Source organism: Pseudophryne corroboree, chromosome 2, assembly GCF_028390025.1.
Source record: "Pseudophryne corroboree isolate aPseCor3 chromosome 2, aPseCor3.hap2, whole genome shotgun sequence".
In the NCBI taxonomy this organism is placed as follows: Eukaryota; Metazoa; Chordata; class Amphibia; order Anura; family Myobatrachidae; genus Pseudophryne; species Pseudophryne corroboree.
The window spans coordinates 110998508-111013635 of NC_086445.1; the positions used below are offsets into that span (position 1 = coordinate 110998508).

Consider the following 15128-nt stretch of genomic DNA (forward strand, 5'->3'; position numbering starts at 1 on the left):
CAGCTATAAGGGAAAAACACTCATTTATAGTGGGATCCCTGTGTTATATAGCGCTCTGGTGTGTGCTGGCATACTCTCTCTCTGTCTCCCCAAAGGGCTTTGTGGGGTCCTGTCCTCTGTCAGAGCATTCCCTGTGTGTATGCGGTGTGTCGGTACGGCTGTGTCGACATGTTTGATGAGGAGGCTTATGTGGAGGCGGAACAGATGCCGATAAATGTGATGTCACCCCCTGCGGGGTCGACACCTGAGTGGATGGTGCTGTGGAAGGAATTACGCGACAGTGTCGACTCCTTGCATAAAAGGTTTGACGACATACCAAATGTGGGACAGCCGGCTTCTCAGCCTGTGCCTGCCCAGGCGTCTCAAAAGCCATCAGGGGCTCTAAAACGCCCGCTACCTCAGACGCAGACACAGATGTCGACACGGATACTGACTCCAGTGTCGACGACGATGAGACTAATGTAACTTCCAATAGGGCCACACGTTACATGATTGAGGCAATGAAAAATGTGTTACACATTTCTGATGTTACCCCGGGTACCACAAAAAAGGGTATTATGTTTGGAGAGAGAAAACTACCAGTGGTTTTTCCTCCATCTGAGGAATTAAATGAAGTGTGTGAAGAAGCGTGGGCTTCCCCTGATAAGAAACTGGTAATTTCTAAAAGGTTACTAATGGCGTACCCTTTCCCGCCAGAGGATAGGTCACGTTGGGAAACATCCCCTAGGGTGGATTAAGCGCTCACACGCTTGTCAAAGAAGGTGGCACTACCGTCTCCGGATACGGCCGCCCTGAAGGAATCTGCTGATAGAAAGCAGGAGGCTATCCTGAAGTCTATATATACACACACAGGTGTTATACTGAGACCTGCTATTGCTTCAGCATGGATGTGCAGTGCTGCAGCTGCGTGGTCAGATTCCCTGTTGGAAAATATTGATACCCTAGACAGGGACACTATATTGCTAACCGTAGAGCATATTAAAGACGCACTCTTCTACATGAGGGATGCACAGAGGGATATTTGCCGGCTGGCATCTAAAATAAGTGCAATGTCCATTTCTGCCAGGAGAGGGTTATGGACTCGGCAGTGGACAGGAGATGCAGATTCTAAAAGGCACATGGAAGTTTTGCCTTATAAGGGTGAGGAGTTGTTCGGGGATGGTCTCTCGGACCTCGTTTCCACAGCAACGGCTGGGAAGTCTACATTTTTACCCCATGTTCCCTCACAGCCAAAGAAAGCACCGTATTATCAGGTACAGTCCTTTCGGCCCAATAAGGGCAAGCGGGTTAGGGGCGCATACTTTCTGCCCAGAGGCAGAGGTAGAGGGAAAAAGCTGCAGCATACAGCCAGTTCCCAGGAGCAAAAGTCCTCCCCCGCTTCCTCTAAGTCCACAGCATGACGCTGGGGCTCCACAGGCGGAGCCAGGTACGGTGGGGGGCCGTCTCAAAAATTTCAGCAATCAGTGGGCTCGCTCACGGGTGGATCCCTGGATCTTTCAAGTAGTATCTCAGGGGTACAAGCTGGAATTCGAGGCGTCTCCCCCCCGCCGTTTCCTCAAATCTGCCTTACCAACAACTCCCTCAGACAGGGAGGCAGTGTTACAGGCAATTCACAAGCTGTATTCACAACAGGTGATAGTAAAGGTGCCCCTACTTCAACAAGGACGGGGTTACTATTCCACAATGTTTGTGGTACCGAAACCGGACGGTTCGGTGAGACCCATTTTAAATTTGAAATCCTTGAACACGTATATAAAAAAATTCAAGTTCAAGATGGAATCGCTCAGGGCGGTTATTGCAAGCCTGGACGAGGGGGATTACATGGTATCACTGGACATCAAGGATGCTTACCTGCATGTCCCCATTTACCATCCTCACCAGGAGTACCTCAGATTTGTGGTACAGGATTGTCATTACCAATTCCAGACGTTGCCGTTCGGTCTATCCACGGCTCCGAGGGTCTTTACCAAGGTAATGGCCGAAATGATGATACTCCTTCGAAAGAAGGGAGTTTTAATTATCCCGTACTTGGACGATCTCCTGATAAAGGCGAGGTCCAGGGAGCAGTTGTTGGTCGGGGTAGCACTATCTCGGGAGGTGCTACAACAGCACGGCTGGATTCTAAATATTCCAAAGTCACAGCTGATCCCTACGACACGTCTACTGTTCCTGGGGATGGTTCTGGACACAGAACAGAAAAAAGTGTTTCTCCCGGAGGAGAAGGCCAAGGAGCTGTCATCTCTAGTCAGAGGCCTCCTAAAACCAAAACAGGTGTCGGTGCATCACTGCACGCGGATCCTGGGAAAGATGGTAGCTTCCTACGAAGCAATTCCATTCGGCAGGTTCCATGCAAGAACCTTTCAGTGGGACCTGTTGGACAAGTGGTCCGGATCGCATCTTCAGATGCATCGGCTGATAACCCTGTCTCCAAGGACCAGGGTGTCTCTGCTGTGGTGGCTGCAGAGTGCTCATCTTCAAGAGGGCCGCAGATTCGGCATACAGGACTGGGTCCTGGTGACCACGGATGCCAGCCTTCGAGGCTGGGGGGGCAGTCACACAGGGAAGAAACTTCCAAGGACTATGGTCAAGTCAGATGACTTCCCTGCACATAAATATTCTGGAACTGAGGGCCATTTACAATGCCCTAAGTCAGGCAAAACCCCTGCTTCAAACCAGCCGGTACTGATCCAGTCAGACAACATCACGGCGGTCGCCCATGTAAACCGACAGGGCGGCACGAGAAGCAGGACGGCGATGGCAGAAGCCACAAGGATTCTCCGATGGGCGGAAAATCACGTGTTAGCACTGTCAGCAGTGTTCATTCCGGGAGTGGACAACTGGGAAGCAGACTTCCTCAGCAGGCACGACCTCCACCCGGGAGAGTGGGGACTTCATCCAGAAGTCTTCCAACTGATTGTAAACCGTTGGGAAAGGCCACAGGTGGACATGATGGCGTCCCGCCTAAACAAAAAGCTAGAAAAGTATTGCGCCAGGTCAATACCCGCAGGCGATAGCTGTGGACGCTCTAGTGACACCGTGGGTGTACCGGTCGGTTTATGTGTTCCCTCCTTTTCCTCTCATACCAAAGGTACTGAGGATTATAAGGAGAAGAGGAGTAAGAACTATACTCATTGTTCCGGATTGGCCAAGAAGAGCTTGGTACCCGGAACTTCAAGAAATTATCTCAGAGGAACCATGGCCTCTGCCGCTCAGACAGGACCTGCTGCAGCAGGGGCCCTGTCTGTTCCAAGACTTACCGCGGCTGCGTTTGACGGCATGGCGGTTGAACACCGGATCCTGAAGGAAAAGGGCATTCCGGAGGAAGTCATTCCTACGCTGATTAAAGCTAGGAAAGAAGTAACTGCAAACCATTATCACCGCATATGGCGAAAATATGTTGCGTGGTGTGAGGCCAGGAAGGCCCCAACGGAAGAATTTCAGCTGGGCCGTTTCCTGCACTTTCTACAGTCAGGGGTGACTATGGGCCTAAAATTGGGTTCCATTAAGGTCCAGATTTCGGCTCTATCGATTTTCTTCCAGAGAGAACTGGCTTCACTACCTGAAGTTCAAACTTTTGTTAAGGGAGTGCTGCATATTCAGCCCCCTTTTGTGCCTCCAGTGGCACCTTGGGATCTCAACGTGGTGTTGGATTTCCTAAAGTCACATTGGTTTGAGCCACTTAAAACCGTGGAATTGAAATATCTCACGTGGAAAGTGGTCATGTTGTTGGCCTTGGCTTCGGCCAGGCGTGTATCTGTCATGTAAAACCCCTTATCTGATTTTCCATATGGATAGGGCAGAATTGAGGACTCGTCCCCAATTTCTCCCTAAGGTGGTGTCAGCCTTTCATCTGAACCAACCTATCGTGGTGCCTGTGGCTACTAAAGACTTGGAGGCTTCCAAGTCGTTGGATGTAGTCAGGGCCCTAAAAATTTATGTTTCCAGGACAGCTGGAGTCAGAAAGACTGACTCGCTATTTATCCTGTATGCTCCCAACAAGTTGGGTGCACCTGCTTCAAAGCAGACTATTGCTCGCTGGATCTGTAGTACGATGTAGCTTGCACATTCTGCGGCTGGACTGCCGCATCCTAAATCAGTGAAAGCCCATTCCACGAGGAAGGTGGGCTCTTCTTGGGCGGCTGCCCGAGGGGTCTCAGCTCTACAACTTTGCCGAGCAGCTACTTGGTCGGGGTCAAACACATTTGCTAAATTCTACAAGTTTGACACCCTGGCTGAGGAGGACCTAGAGTTTGCCCATTCGGTGCTGCAGAGTCATCCGCGCTCTCCCGCCCGTTTGGGAGCTTTGGTATAATCCCCATGGTCCTTACGGAGTCCCAGCATCCACTTAGGACGTCAGAGAAAATAAGAATTTACTCACCGTTAATTCTATTTCTCGTAGTCCGTAGTGGATGCTGGGCGCCCATCCCAAGTGCGGATTGTCTGCAATACTTGTATATAGTTATTGTTTAACTAAAGGGTTATTGTTGAGCCATCTGTTGAGAGGCTCAGTTGTTATCATACTGTTAACTGGGTATTGTATCACGAGTTATACGGTGTGATTGGTGTGGCTGGTATGAGTCTTACCCGGGATTCAAAATCCTAACTTATTGTGTCAGCTCTTCCGGGCACAGTATCCTAACTGAAGTCTGGAGGAGGGTCTTAGTGGGAGGAGCCAGTGCACACCAGTAGTCTAAAGCTTTCTTTTAGTTGTGCCCAGTCTCCTGCGGAGCCGCTATTCCCATGATCCTTACGAGTCCCAGCATCCACTACGGACTACGAGAAATAGAATTACCGGTGAGTAAATTCTTATTTTCCTGCCAGCGATGTTCACAATATCGCTGTGCATTCATGCTGGGCAAAAATGCCCAGTGTGTGTGTATGCACTTTTAGGGCAGGGCTTTTAGAAAAACAAATGTATGTACAACTCCTAAACTTGGAGCACACTGGGAGGTAATTATTAGTAGAGTAAATTTAATTATCATCAAGTATTTTATTTTTTTTGGGTTGCAACACAAGGTAACATTACACAATACCCAGTGCAGTAGAGATTTAGAGCTCTCACTGCTATACAGCAACATACAAACGGGTTCATTTTGTACAGTATGTCTCCCTTCCCTTATCTTCAGATAAAGCTACTGCTACTTGTACACACGGGGAGATCTGTGCTTAAAATCTAAGCAATCTGACTAGATTGCTTAGAAGCTAAGCACGGATCTCTCCGTGTGTGTGCCCCATTGCGATAGTGATGCGCGGCCCTGTGCGTTGCTATCGCTGGTGCTAGATTGGCCTTCATGCCGGCACATTGCTCATTTCAAACGCCCCCCTGTCCTTCCCTCGCTCAGCACACATCTCTGGATAAAATCACACGTGTGTACTGGACTTTAAAGTACACATTATACTGTGGCGTCATTGACTATTCTGGTTTAGACTTGGACTATGGCTCTGTAAGGCAGGAGCCAATCCTAGAAGTTAATAGCTAGCAATTATGCAAGGAATACATCGGCTCCAGATATGCAAGTGCTAGGTTCATCAGTGGGTAGGACTATGGATAAATGTGGGTACTGTATGTGTGTGTATTATTGTGATGACTAGAAAACCTAGCCATTCCATAGATTCATAGCTTATAATGCCAAACACAAGTATATTAATGAACAAAATAATAGTTTTATACAGCTTACTAGACCCAGCGTATCAGAAAATACATCTGCAGGGCCCAACCCTTCAACCAGGGACCTAATTATACCAATAGTGCTTACAATGACCGTCTGCGATATGTGCAAGTTATTGGTGGATTTTAAACCTTTGATTTTAGAGTGTTGTTTTTTTCTAACTACTATAAACAAAGAATCCTATAACATTTCCTTCCTGGTCTACAGATTTTGCACGTTCCAGTGTCCAAACCAGTAATTCCTAAATTGCCTCTTCCCCCAAAGCCACCGAAACCTGCTCCACCAAAACCTATAATCACAGGTATGTACATTAATGGCTTGTAGAAAAGCTAGTTCTGCAAGGGTCGGCACACCGCTTGCTGTGATGTCAAGTTTAGATGTTGCATCTTCCATGTTGTCATTTGTATGTTGCTTGCACTTTAGGGGAGTTATGGAACAGTATGAAACACTGTCATTTATTTTGGCCTTATCAGTACCATCAGTAATAACAGGAGCTGGACTGATCCAGGAGCCAGTAAGCCATTGTACGTAACAACCTTTTGCTGCTTGTCCACTACATTTTTGTTAGCGGATGGCTCCTATATTTGATGGATTGAACTTTAAGTCTATTTGGTAACTAGACTTTTTTTTTATTTTTTTTATTGTTTCATTAAATGGAAGCTCACTCGTCTTCATGTTTCTTGGTATAATTTATTCATTCATCTGTCTTTATATTGTATAGTCATCCTAGCAGACTGCTGTATGCAGTGTTAAGGTGGGTACACACTATTAGATATATCTGCAGATCAATTGATCTGCAGATATATCTATGTACGGATCGGGCAGTGTGCTGTGCATACACACAGCCCGATCCGTCGGGGGACTGGCGTCATGAACTGGGCGGGCGGGCGCTTGCGCCCGCCCAGTTCACCTGTCAATCACCGCTGGCCGCCGCAGCATGTGTACGGGCGGTCGGACGACCGCCCCGTACACACACAGCGACGGGCCAATATATCGTTAGATATATTGGCTGTCGGCTGTGCTGCGCGGCCGACGCGATACGTCTGTGAACGACGGAGTTCACAGACGTATCGCCCGTACACACTGGCCGACGGTCCCGCGATGTATCGGCCGTTCAAGAGAACGGCCGATACATCGACCAGTGTGTACGGGCCTTTAATGTCCAGTCTTTCTGTGCATGTTTAGCTGTATTGTTTAACTGTTTTGTAACTAATTGGGATGTCTGGACAACTTTCCCTCTGTGACACCTGCAGTTTGATAATTTACCATGAGCCAGTCTGTGTGAGTTACGGTGAAGAAATGGCAGGGTTCCCAACCTCTGTACTCAAGGCACCTTAACAGTCCAGGTTTTAAGGATATCCATGCTTGTGCAGAGACGGTATAATCAACTGACTGAGGAACTAATTAAGTAACCTGTCCTTAAGCATTGCTTTCTCCTTCATCCACTATGGGACACTGGAATGTCTTTACGGTGGGGTATAGATGGTGACTAAGTGAAACCGGCACTTTAAATTCTTTAGAGTTGTGACTGGTTCCTCCCCTCTATGCCTCCCCTACAGACCAGTTTGAAAAATGTGCCCAAGGGAGACGGTCCTCTCTCTGGGCTTCTTCAAAGAAATTCTCGAAAAAGCTGAGGACAGACAGGCAGCCTACTGCCCCTGTCTCTGTCTGCACCGTGGGAGCTACCAGTGGGACTGTGGCACTGTTTTTCTTTAGACTGCAGCCTGAGCTCCCGGCTACAGGGACATCAGTCCCAGGGGTAATTCTAATGGCGCTGCATGCAGTGTCCATCAGGTCCCCACACATGTGCCCAGCCAGCCAGCAAGGCAGGGGGTGAGTATAACCCAGAGCTCTGACGAGCAGAGTCTCAGGATCATGCAGCTTCCTGCAGGGCACCTTCCTCCCAGGCTGAGTACAGAGCCATCCTATAGACGCGGCGGTACTTCAGCACCCGCCGCTACTTGGTGTTTCTACACAGAGCAGGTTTGAATTAGGCGCGGGGGGTGGAGCTACGCTCCGGGCGGCTTCTCCTTCCTGGTTGTAACAGCACGTATTCCTCAGTGCCATTACTACTCGGCACCATTACGCCACTCACCGCCATTACAGGCGGCTTCAGCAGCAAGGGAGCTCTCCTCATGTGGTAGAGTGCTTATTGGGGGCATAGAGAAAGGCACTGATAAGAGAAAACGCCTATTTAAGTTACAGTATTTGACTGTATCTAGAGTTATTGGACAGCTGTGACTGGTTCTTTTCCATGTGCGCCCCCTTCTCTAAGATTCGATTTTCTTTCTACCTGTGTGTGTACGTCTCTGACATTTATAGTATGACAAGCAGGGGCAATACTTCTAAATCTTCACAGAAGCTTTATGCCTGCAGGAAGTGATCAGCTAAATTCACACAACAAAAATGAGGGTTCTTTGTACTGTGATAACTGTGAATCCGCAACCCCAGTGAAAAATCCTACTATTGTACAAGACCCCACTCCTTGGTTATCTCAACTGGCCGGGGTCATGTCAGATCTGTCAGCGGAACTTGCTGCTTCTCGTAAAGGATAGAGAAGCTTCCAGGTCCCATGCTCCACTGCCCGAACCAGATTGGGCTCAAAGTTTGGCTAGGTCAGTTGAGGGGCTAAGGAGAACCGTGGGGGCATCTAAATCTCCCACTGCTTGTGCTACCCAGACGGTCTCAAAAAAAGAGACATTTACCAGCAGTATTGCAGTCTGATGAGTCAGACACTGACGATTTGCCCCCCTTAGAGGAGGGGTACGTGGAACCAGGCTCAGAAACTGAGTTGGTTCAGGATGACATGGAGATTGAATCTGAGGGTTAAGATGCACTTATACTAGCTGTGTGTCAGGTTTTACAAATTACGGATTCGGATACGGCTCCACCGCAGCCTTCCTGTTTTACTAATGAAATAGATCATCATTTTGCTCTAGTGTGGAAGCATCTTGATAAGAAATTTCAAGTTACACGCCGGCTTTTGCTTGCTTACCCTTTTCCAGAGGAGAATAGAATTAAGTGGGAGAACTCTCCACTGGGAGATCCCTCTTTATCTACATTATCTAAAAAGACTAACCTACCGGTAGCTAGGGCTACCTCCTTAAAGGAACAGGCAGATTGGAAAATACTTTAAAGTCCATATATTCTGCGGCAGGGGTACTTTTTCACCCAACCCTGGTAGGTCTTTGGGTTAATAAAGCGATAGAGGTCTGGGCAGAACTATTGGTAGCAGGTCTACAATCTGGTCTATCTACTGAGCAATAGATTACTCTGGCTCAACATATCCGAGAATCTGCCATATATTTAGGGGAGGCATCCAAGAATGCAGGAACCATTGGATCCAGAATATCTGCATTGTCGATTTCTGCACGCAGAGCGCTCTAGCTTAGGCAATGGCAGGCAGATGCGGAATCCAAAAAGGCAGTAGAGGCAATACCATATAATTGCGAGTTCCTGTTTGGTCAAGAACTGGATACTCTAATCTCCAAGGCAACGGGGGGGGGTAAGTTGACATATCTTCCCTCGGCAACTCCAACTCCTAGGAAGACTTATACAGGACCCTCTTTGCGGTCCTTTTGAGTTCCTTCCAAATTTAGAGGACGTGGCAGAGGCGGATCCATCTCTTTCAGATGTAACAGAGGCCGTGGTCGTGCTGCAACCACAACAACCTTGCAACAGGACCCTAAGCATGCAACTAAGCCCGTCACATGACGGGCTACCCTCCCTCTGGGGCCCTCCCAGCGTGGCAGCTTGTTTGCTGAATTTCAGACAAATTTGGTCAGAAACCTGCACAGACCCTGGGTAAGAGACATTATTTTCCAGGGTTACAAGCTCGATTTTCAGTTCAAACCTCCTGCAAGATTTTTTACAACGGGTTTACCAGTTTCAAAGGCAATACAAAGACTTCTGGAGATAGGAGTCATTGTTCCAGTCCCTCTCCACCAGCAAAAACAGGGATTTTATTACAGTTTATTCATGGTGCCGAAGCCGGACAGCTCGGTGAGACCCATTCTGAATTTGAAAAGTCTCAATCCCTTTTTGAGAGTTTTCAAATTCAAGATGGAATCCCTGCGCTCTGTTATAGCAGGTCTAGAGGCGGGGGGACTTTATGGTGTCAAGCGACATCAAGGATGCTTACCTTTATGTACCAATTTGGCCTCCGCACCAGAGTTTTCTCAGGTTTGCGGTCAAAGATTTACATTTTCAATTCCAAGCCTTACCTTTCGGTCTTTCTTCAGCGCCTCAAGTTTTTATAAAGGTAATGGCAGTAATGATGGCGCAATTGCGCTCTCAAGTGGTGAATATTGTTCCCTATTTGTACGATCTGCTCCTAAAGGCTCAATCAGAAAAAAATATGGTGAACGATATCAGAATTACACAAGATTTTCTTATTTCTCAGGGATGGTTCATAAACATCCAGAAGTCTCCGTTACAACTGACACAGCGAATTCAGGAGTTGGTTCGTCTGGTCTTCCATCATCGCAAAGTTTCGATTCATCTTTGCATTCAACTTCTGGGAAAGATGGTAGCTGCCTTCGAGGCAGTCCAATACGGCAGATTCCTCTCCAGACCGTTCCAGCTAGATCTTCTTTCCCAATGGTCAGGCAAGAGACAGTCAGGGTTCTACTCGTGGCTCCAGACTGGCCTCACAGAACGTGGTACAGCGACCTACATCAGTTACTCATAGACGACCCGTGGCCTCTACCTCTACGGCAGGATTTGCTGGTACAGGGACATTTCGTTTATCTAAACTTAGAGCAGGCTACGTTTGACGGCGTGGCTGTTGAAAGGGAGATCCTAATACACAAAGGTATTCCTTCACTAGTTTTTCCTACCATGATCAGTGCTAGAAACGAGATCACCTCAAAGCACTATTACCGCATATGGAGAGTGTACATCTCATGGTGTGAGCAGCATCAGTTCTCTGCTACTTCCTTTCGGTTGGCCAAACTTCTGCTTTTCCTCCAGGCTGGTTTCTCGGCTGGTTTAAGCGTTGGATCTCTAAAGGCTCAAGTCTCCGCCCTTTTGATTTTTTACAGTTACTACCTGAAGTACAAACTTTCCTTCAGGGATTTATCCGCCTTAAACCACAGTTCATCCCTCCTACAGTTCCTTGGGATCTGGATACGGTTCTATCCTTCCCACAATCATCTTTATTTGAACCTCTGGAATCGGTAGAGCTTACATTTCTTACATGGAAAGTAGTTTTACTACTGGCCCTTGCTTCGGCTCGGAAGGTTTCCGAATTAGGAGCTCTTTCATGTCGTTCGCCATATCTAATATTTCATGAGGACAGAGCAGAACGCCGCACTTAGAGGTCTTTCTTGCCTAAGGTTGTTTCTGCATGTGGTCCCGTTGCTTTCAGGTGATTTTCTTTCTTCGAAATCCCTGTATGTTGTCCGGGCCCTGCGTATTTATGTGGAGAGGACAGCTGACTTACGTAAGACTGATTCTGTTTTTGTTCTCTATGATGCTGCCAAGCCGGGTTGTCCAGCCTCAAAACAGACTTTGGCTCATCTGATTAAATGTAATATTAGACACGCTTATCTCGCAGCCTCTCTTTCTCCACTGAGTTCGGTGTTAGCCCAAACCACGCGCTCGGTGGGTTCTTCTTGGGTGGCTTTTAGGGGAGTTTCTTTGACACAGTTGTGTAGAGTGCCAACTTGGTCTTGAAAACATACATTTATAAAATTCTACAAGTTTGATACCTTTGCAACTTCGGCTTCTCAGTTTGGCCGAGCGGTACTACAGGACTCTCAGCGCCTTCCCGTCCGTGATGGGAGCTCTGGGACATCCCCACTGTAAAGACCTTCCAGTGTCCCCTAGTGGATGAAGGATAAAACGGGATTTTGGTATTTACCAGTAAATCCATTTCTCCGATTCCTCTGGGGACACAGGATGCCATCCCAGCACTGGGCTTCTCTTTGTTTTTCCTTCTTCCAGGTTAAGGAGTTTTACCTTTTATGTATGGTTAGTTACGTGTTAGGTTCACTGGTTACTGTTGTTTATTCTATTTGTATTACTGTTTTTTCTGTTTCACCTCCACCTCTGTCGAGTGTTTCAAACCGTCTCCTCTTGGGCTCCGTTTTCAAACTGGTCTGTAGGGGGGGCATAGTGGGGAGGAGCCAGTCACAATTCTTAAGGATTTAAAGTACCGAGTCCACTTAGCCACCATCTATACCCCACCGTAAAGACTTTCCAGTGTCCCCTGAGGAATCTGAGAAATGGATTTACCGGTAAGTACCAAAATCCTGCTTTCTTTAAAACCTGGACTTTTAGGGTGCCTAGAACTGAGTTTTGGAACCACTGTTTTATCGATATACTCTTACTTAGTCAGTAGCTACACATCACCTTTTTATACGGCCTTTGCAGAGTATGATGCGTTGGATATGGTATGCCGGCGGGCGGGATCCCGTTTGTCAGTATACCAACGCCGGGATCCCTGCCGCCAGCAGGGGGGCGATTGCAACGACTCCCCTTGCGGGATCGCTGCGCTCGCCACAGGTTCTATTCCCACTCTGTGGCTGTCGTGGACACCCACGAGTGTGAATAGACCCTGTTAGACAGGATTCCTGGCTGGTGGCATTGTCAGTGGTCATGTTTCCAGCGTCTATATCCTGACTGCAGAGATCCCGACTGCCGGCAATGTAACTGCATCCCAGTATGATATGTGCCATATACATGTATTCTACTTGTAACAATTGTAGTGGTTTAGAAGGCTTAGCTGTCCATCTGCTCATGAGTAAATCCATTCTGACTTCTCCCATTATAGGAAAGCCATTATCCAAACCAGCAGCTGATTCTTCAAGCCATCCGTCCAGTTCGGTTGTGCAGAGGTTAGTTCTTTGTCAGTAAACTTGACTCCATTTCCAAAATGTGACTGACACCTGCATTTATGAAAACTGATCTTTTCCTTTTTGTTACAGAGTAGGAAACGAGGAAAAGAAATCTGTTTCTGAGACGCAGAATAAACCTGATGACAGGTTGTTGGCAGACAGCACAAGTGTTGCTGCCAAGCCAATGGAAGCACACAGAAGGGTGCTCTGTTTTGATGGGGCTTCGTCAACTACCGCTACGTTAAATGCTACGTCCTTATCGAATTCAAAAAGTCAAAAGTCTGGAAAGGGTGAGACTGCTCCAAATGTGCCATTCTCTTCTGGAGCTACGAGATCAAACGTTGTAAAAGAAAATAGAAAAACAGAAAGCAGTGCCCCCACGAAAGGAAAAAATCCCAAAGCCCCAATTTTGAAAGTAACAGGGCCGGAAACAGCTCCTGCTAAAGATCCAACTGGAGAGAAGAGGCCTGTAGCTCTAAGTGCTGGGGCTCTGGGGAACAAGGAGAATGTACTACAGGCTGACCAGGAAAAGCAGGCACAGGCAGAAGTGGATACAAATGTGAATGGCCAAGAAAGTGAGGTTGGCCGTGGTGAGAATAGTGTAAAAACACAACCGGAAACCAATAAAAAACAATCTATTCTGCCAAACATCCTTAGGAGGATGCCACAAAAGACATCCACAGAAAGAACATGCCCAGCTAGTCCTCTTGTTAAGCAAGCCAGCCAGCTGTTGCAGGGAACTCCGTTTCAAAGTCCAAATTCAAAGACATTACCTGTGGAAGATTTGCCAATACCACGTACACCGGGCTCTGGAATGGATGACAAGCCGCTGGATAATCATGTGGACCACAAAAGGACCCCAACATGCAAACGTTACGACGATGGAGGAACCCCCAAACTCATGAAGCCTCCCGCAACTCCAGAGCTGCCCACTTGCAGTCCCGCCAGTGAGGCTGGTAGCGAGAGCAGTGTCAATATGGCTGCCCACACGCTAATGATACTGTCACGCGCCTCTCTTGCAAAATCTGGCGGTACCACTCCGCTAAAGGACAATATCCAGCAATCAAAATCTTCCAAGAGCGCATCAAGGAAAAGGAAGCTTGAAGAAGCAGATGATTTCCAGAGGCCTTCACACAGCAAAGAAACCTTAAGCCCCTCTTCATTGCAGAAAAAGAAAATGAAGGTAATGATATCTATTATAATTAAAAATGGTAATAAGTATATAATGCTGTTTGCAGGCACCATGGAAGGTTTTCTGCGGAACAAGGGAAAGTTCCAATGATCACATCAGCACAGTCTCCTTGTGGGAGAGCTAAGCTATAGATCTTGTGACATTAGAGCATCAACTTTGATCTCAATGAAGTGTGTTCCTGCTGTGTGTTCATAGATATCTACATAGATAGACTGCAGATCTACAGTAGTTCCATATAAAAGTGAGGCAATAGAGCACTAGTTAAATAAGTCAATGAACAAGTACTAGTAACTCCAGACAGCGACAGTATAATAATAACATATTGGGCCCGATTTGTATTTGCATGTCGTTCGCATCACTGCTGCGTCTTTACACGCAGCAGCAATGCCAGCATAGGCTAATGCAGCAGGAGGCGTCTATTTGCACCAGCTGTGAGAACGCAGCAACACATCACTTGCGTGAACATCGGCCATCTGGGTAACCGGAGTGTTGCCAGGGTGGACGGGGCTGTTCACGCTGCCGGGGCCATCAAGTCTGCGTTGGGAGATGCAGGGCCTGGCTGCTGCTGCTGCATGCCTACAAAACTGAGGCAACACTCCCCCATTTTGTAGAATACTGCCCTGTCTCCAAATGATCGCAGCCAATCATCAGGCTGTGATTTCGGGACACTGCGTGCGACAATGCAAGACCTGTTCTGCAGAGGCGATCAGATTTATAAATAAAGTATCGGGTTTACTTACAAAAACAATCAGGCCCATAGTCAGTTGTTTCTTTATGGTATGTAACTAGTACCATTAACAGTAACATAATAGGTGGCTGTATACCAGAAAGTATGCTTATCTACAGTATGTTGTCCGTGTGTGTGTATCCCTTAACCACTTGCCTGGCATGGTCACATCAGATGCGACCATACCAGCAAGTGCCTTATCTGACCTGGTCGCACAGGATGCGACCATTCAGGTAAACAGTGTTTGCAGCTGCATGGAAGATAAACTTCCCTCTGCTGCCACTCTCAGAGGGACCAGAAGGTCCCTCTCCCTTTCCACACCCTCCATGAGTGTTTGCCGTGCTGCCGATCATTGTTAATTGGTCAGCACGGCAGGATCACCCACCCAGCGGCTTCAGACAACAGCAGCCACTGGGTAAGTGTAAATTAAACCCCCTCCCCAATCCTCTCTGTGTACCTGGTGGCTGTTCCTACTTTTAAAATTAAAGCCACAATGTTCCGATAGTGATGACCAATGTTTAAAAAAAAAAAAAAATCTTTTTTTTATTATTGTTTTTACGAATATACATTTTATTTTATTTATTTTTAAATAAAGTCGCTTTGGAAAAGTTTAAATACATGTTCTTCACCTAATCCTCTCATAAAAAAAACCCCTACAATATGAGCTGTTTTTGGTGAAAAATATTGTCAGTTAAGTGGTT

General features: G+C 47.2%; 1 protein-coding gene across 1 annotated transcript in view; it reads left to right on the forward strand.

Annotated features, from left to right (window-relative positions):
• Positions 1-15128, forward strand: part of LOC135001744 (protein NPAT) — a 167449-nt gene that overhangs the window by 150779 nt on the left and 1542 nt on the right. Inside the window, exons 15-17 of the mRNA XM_063951610.1 lie at positions 5877-5970; positions 12445-12508; positions 12599-13691. Of these exons, the coding sequence (XP_063807680.1) occupies positions 5877-5970; positions 12445-12508; positions 12599-13691 (1251 nt within the window). The remainder of the gene's footprint in view (positions 1-5876; positions 5971-12444; positions 12509-12598; positions 13692-15128) is intronic.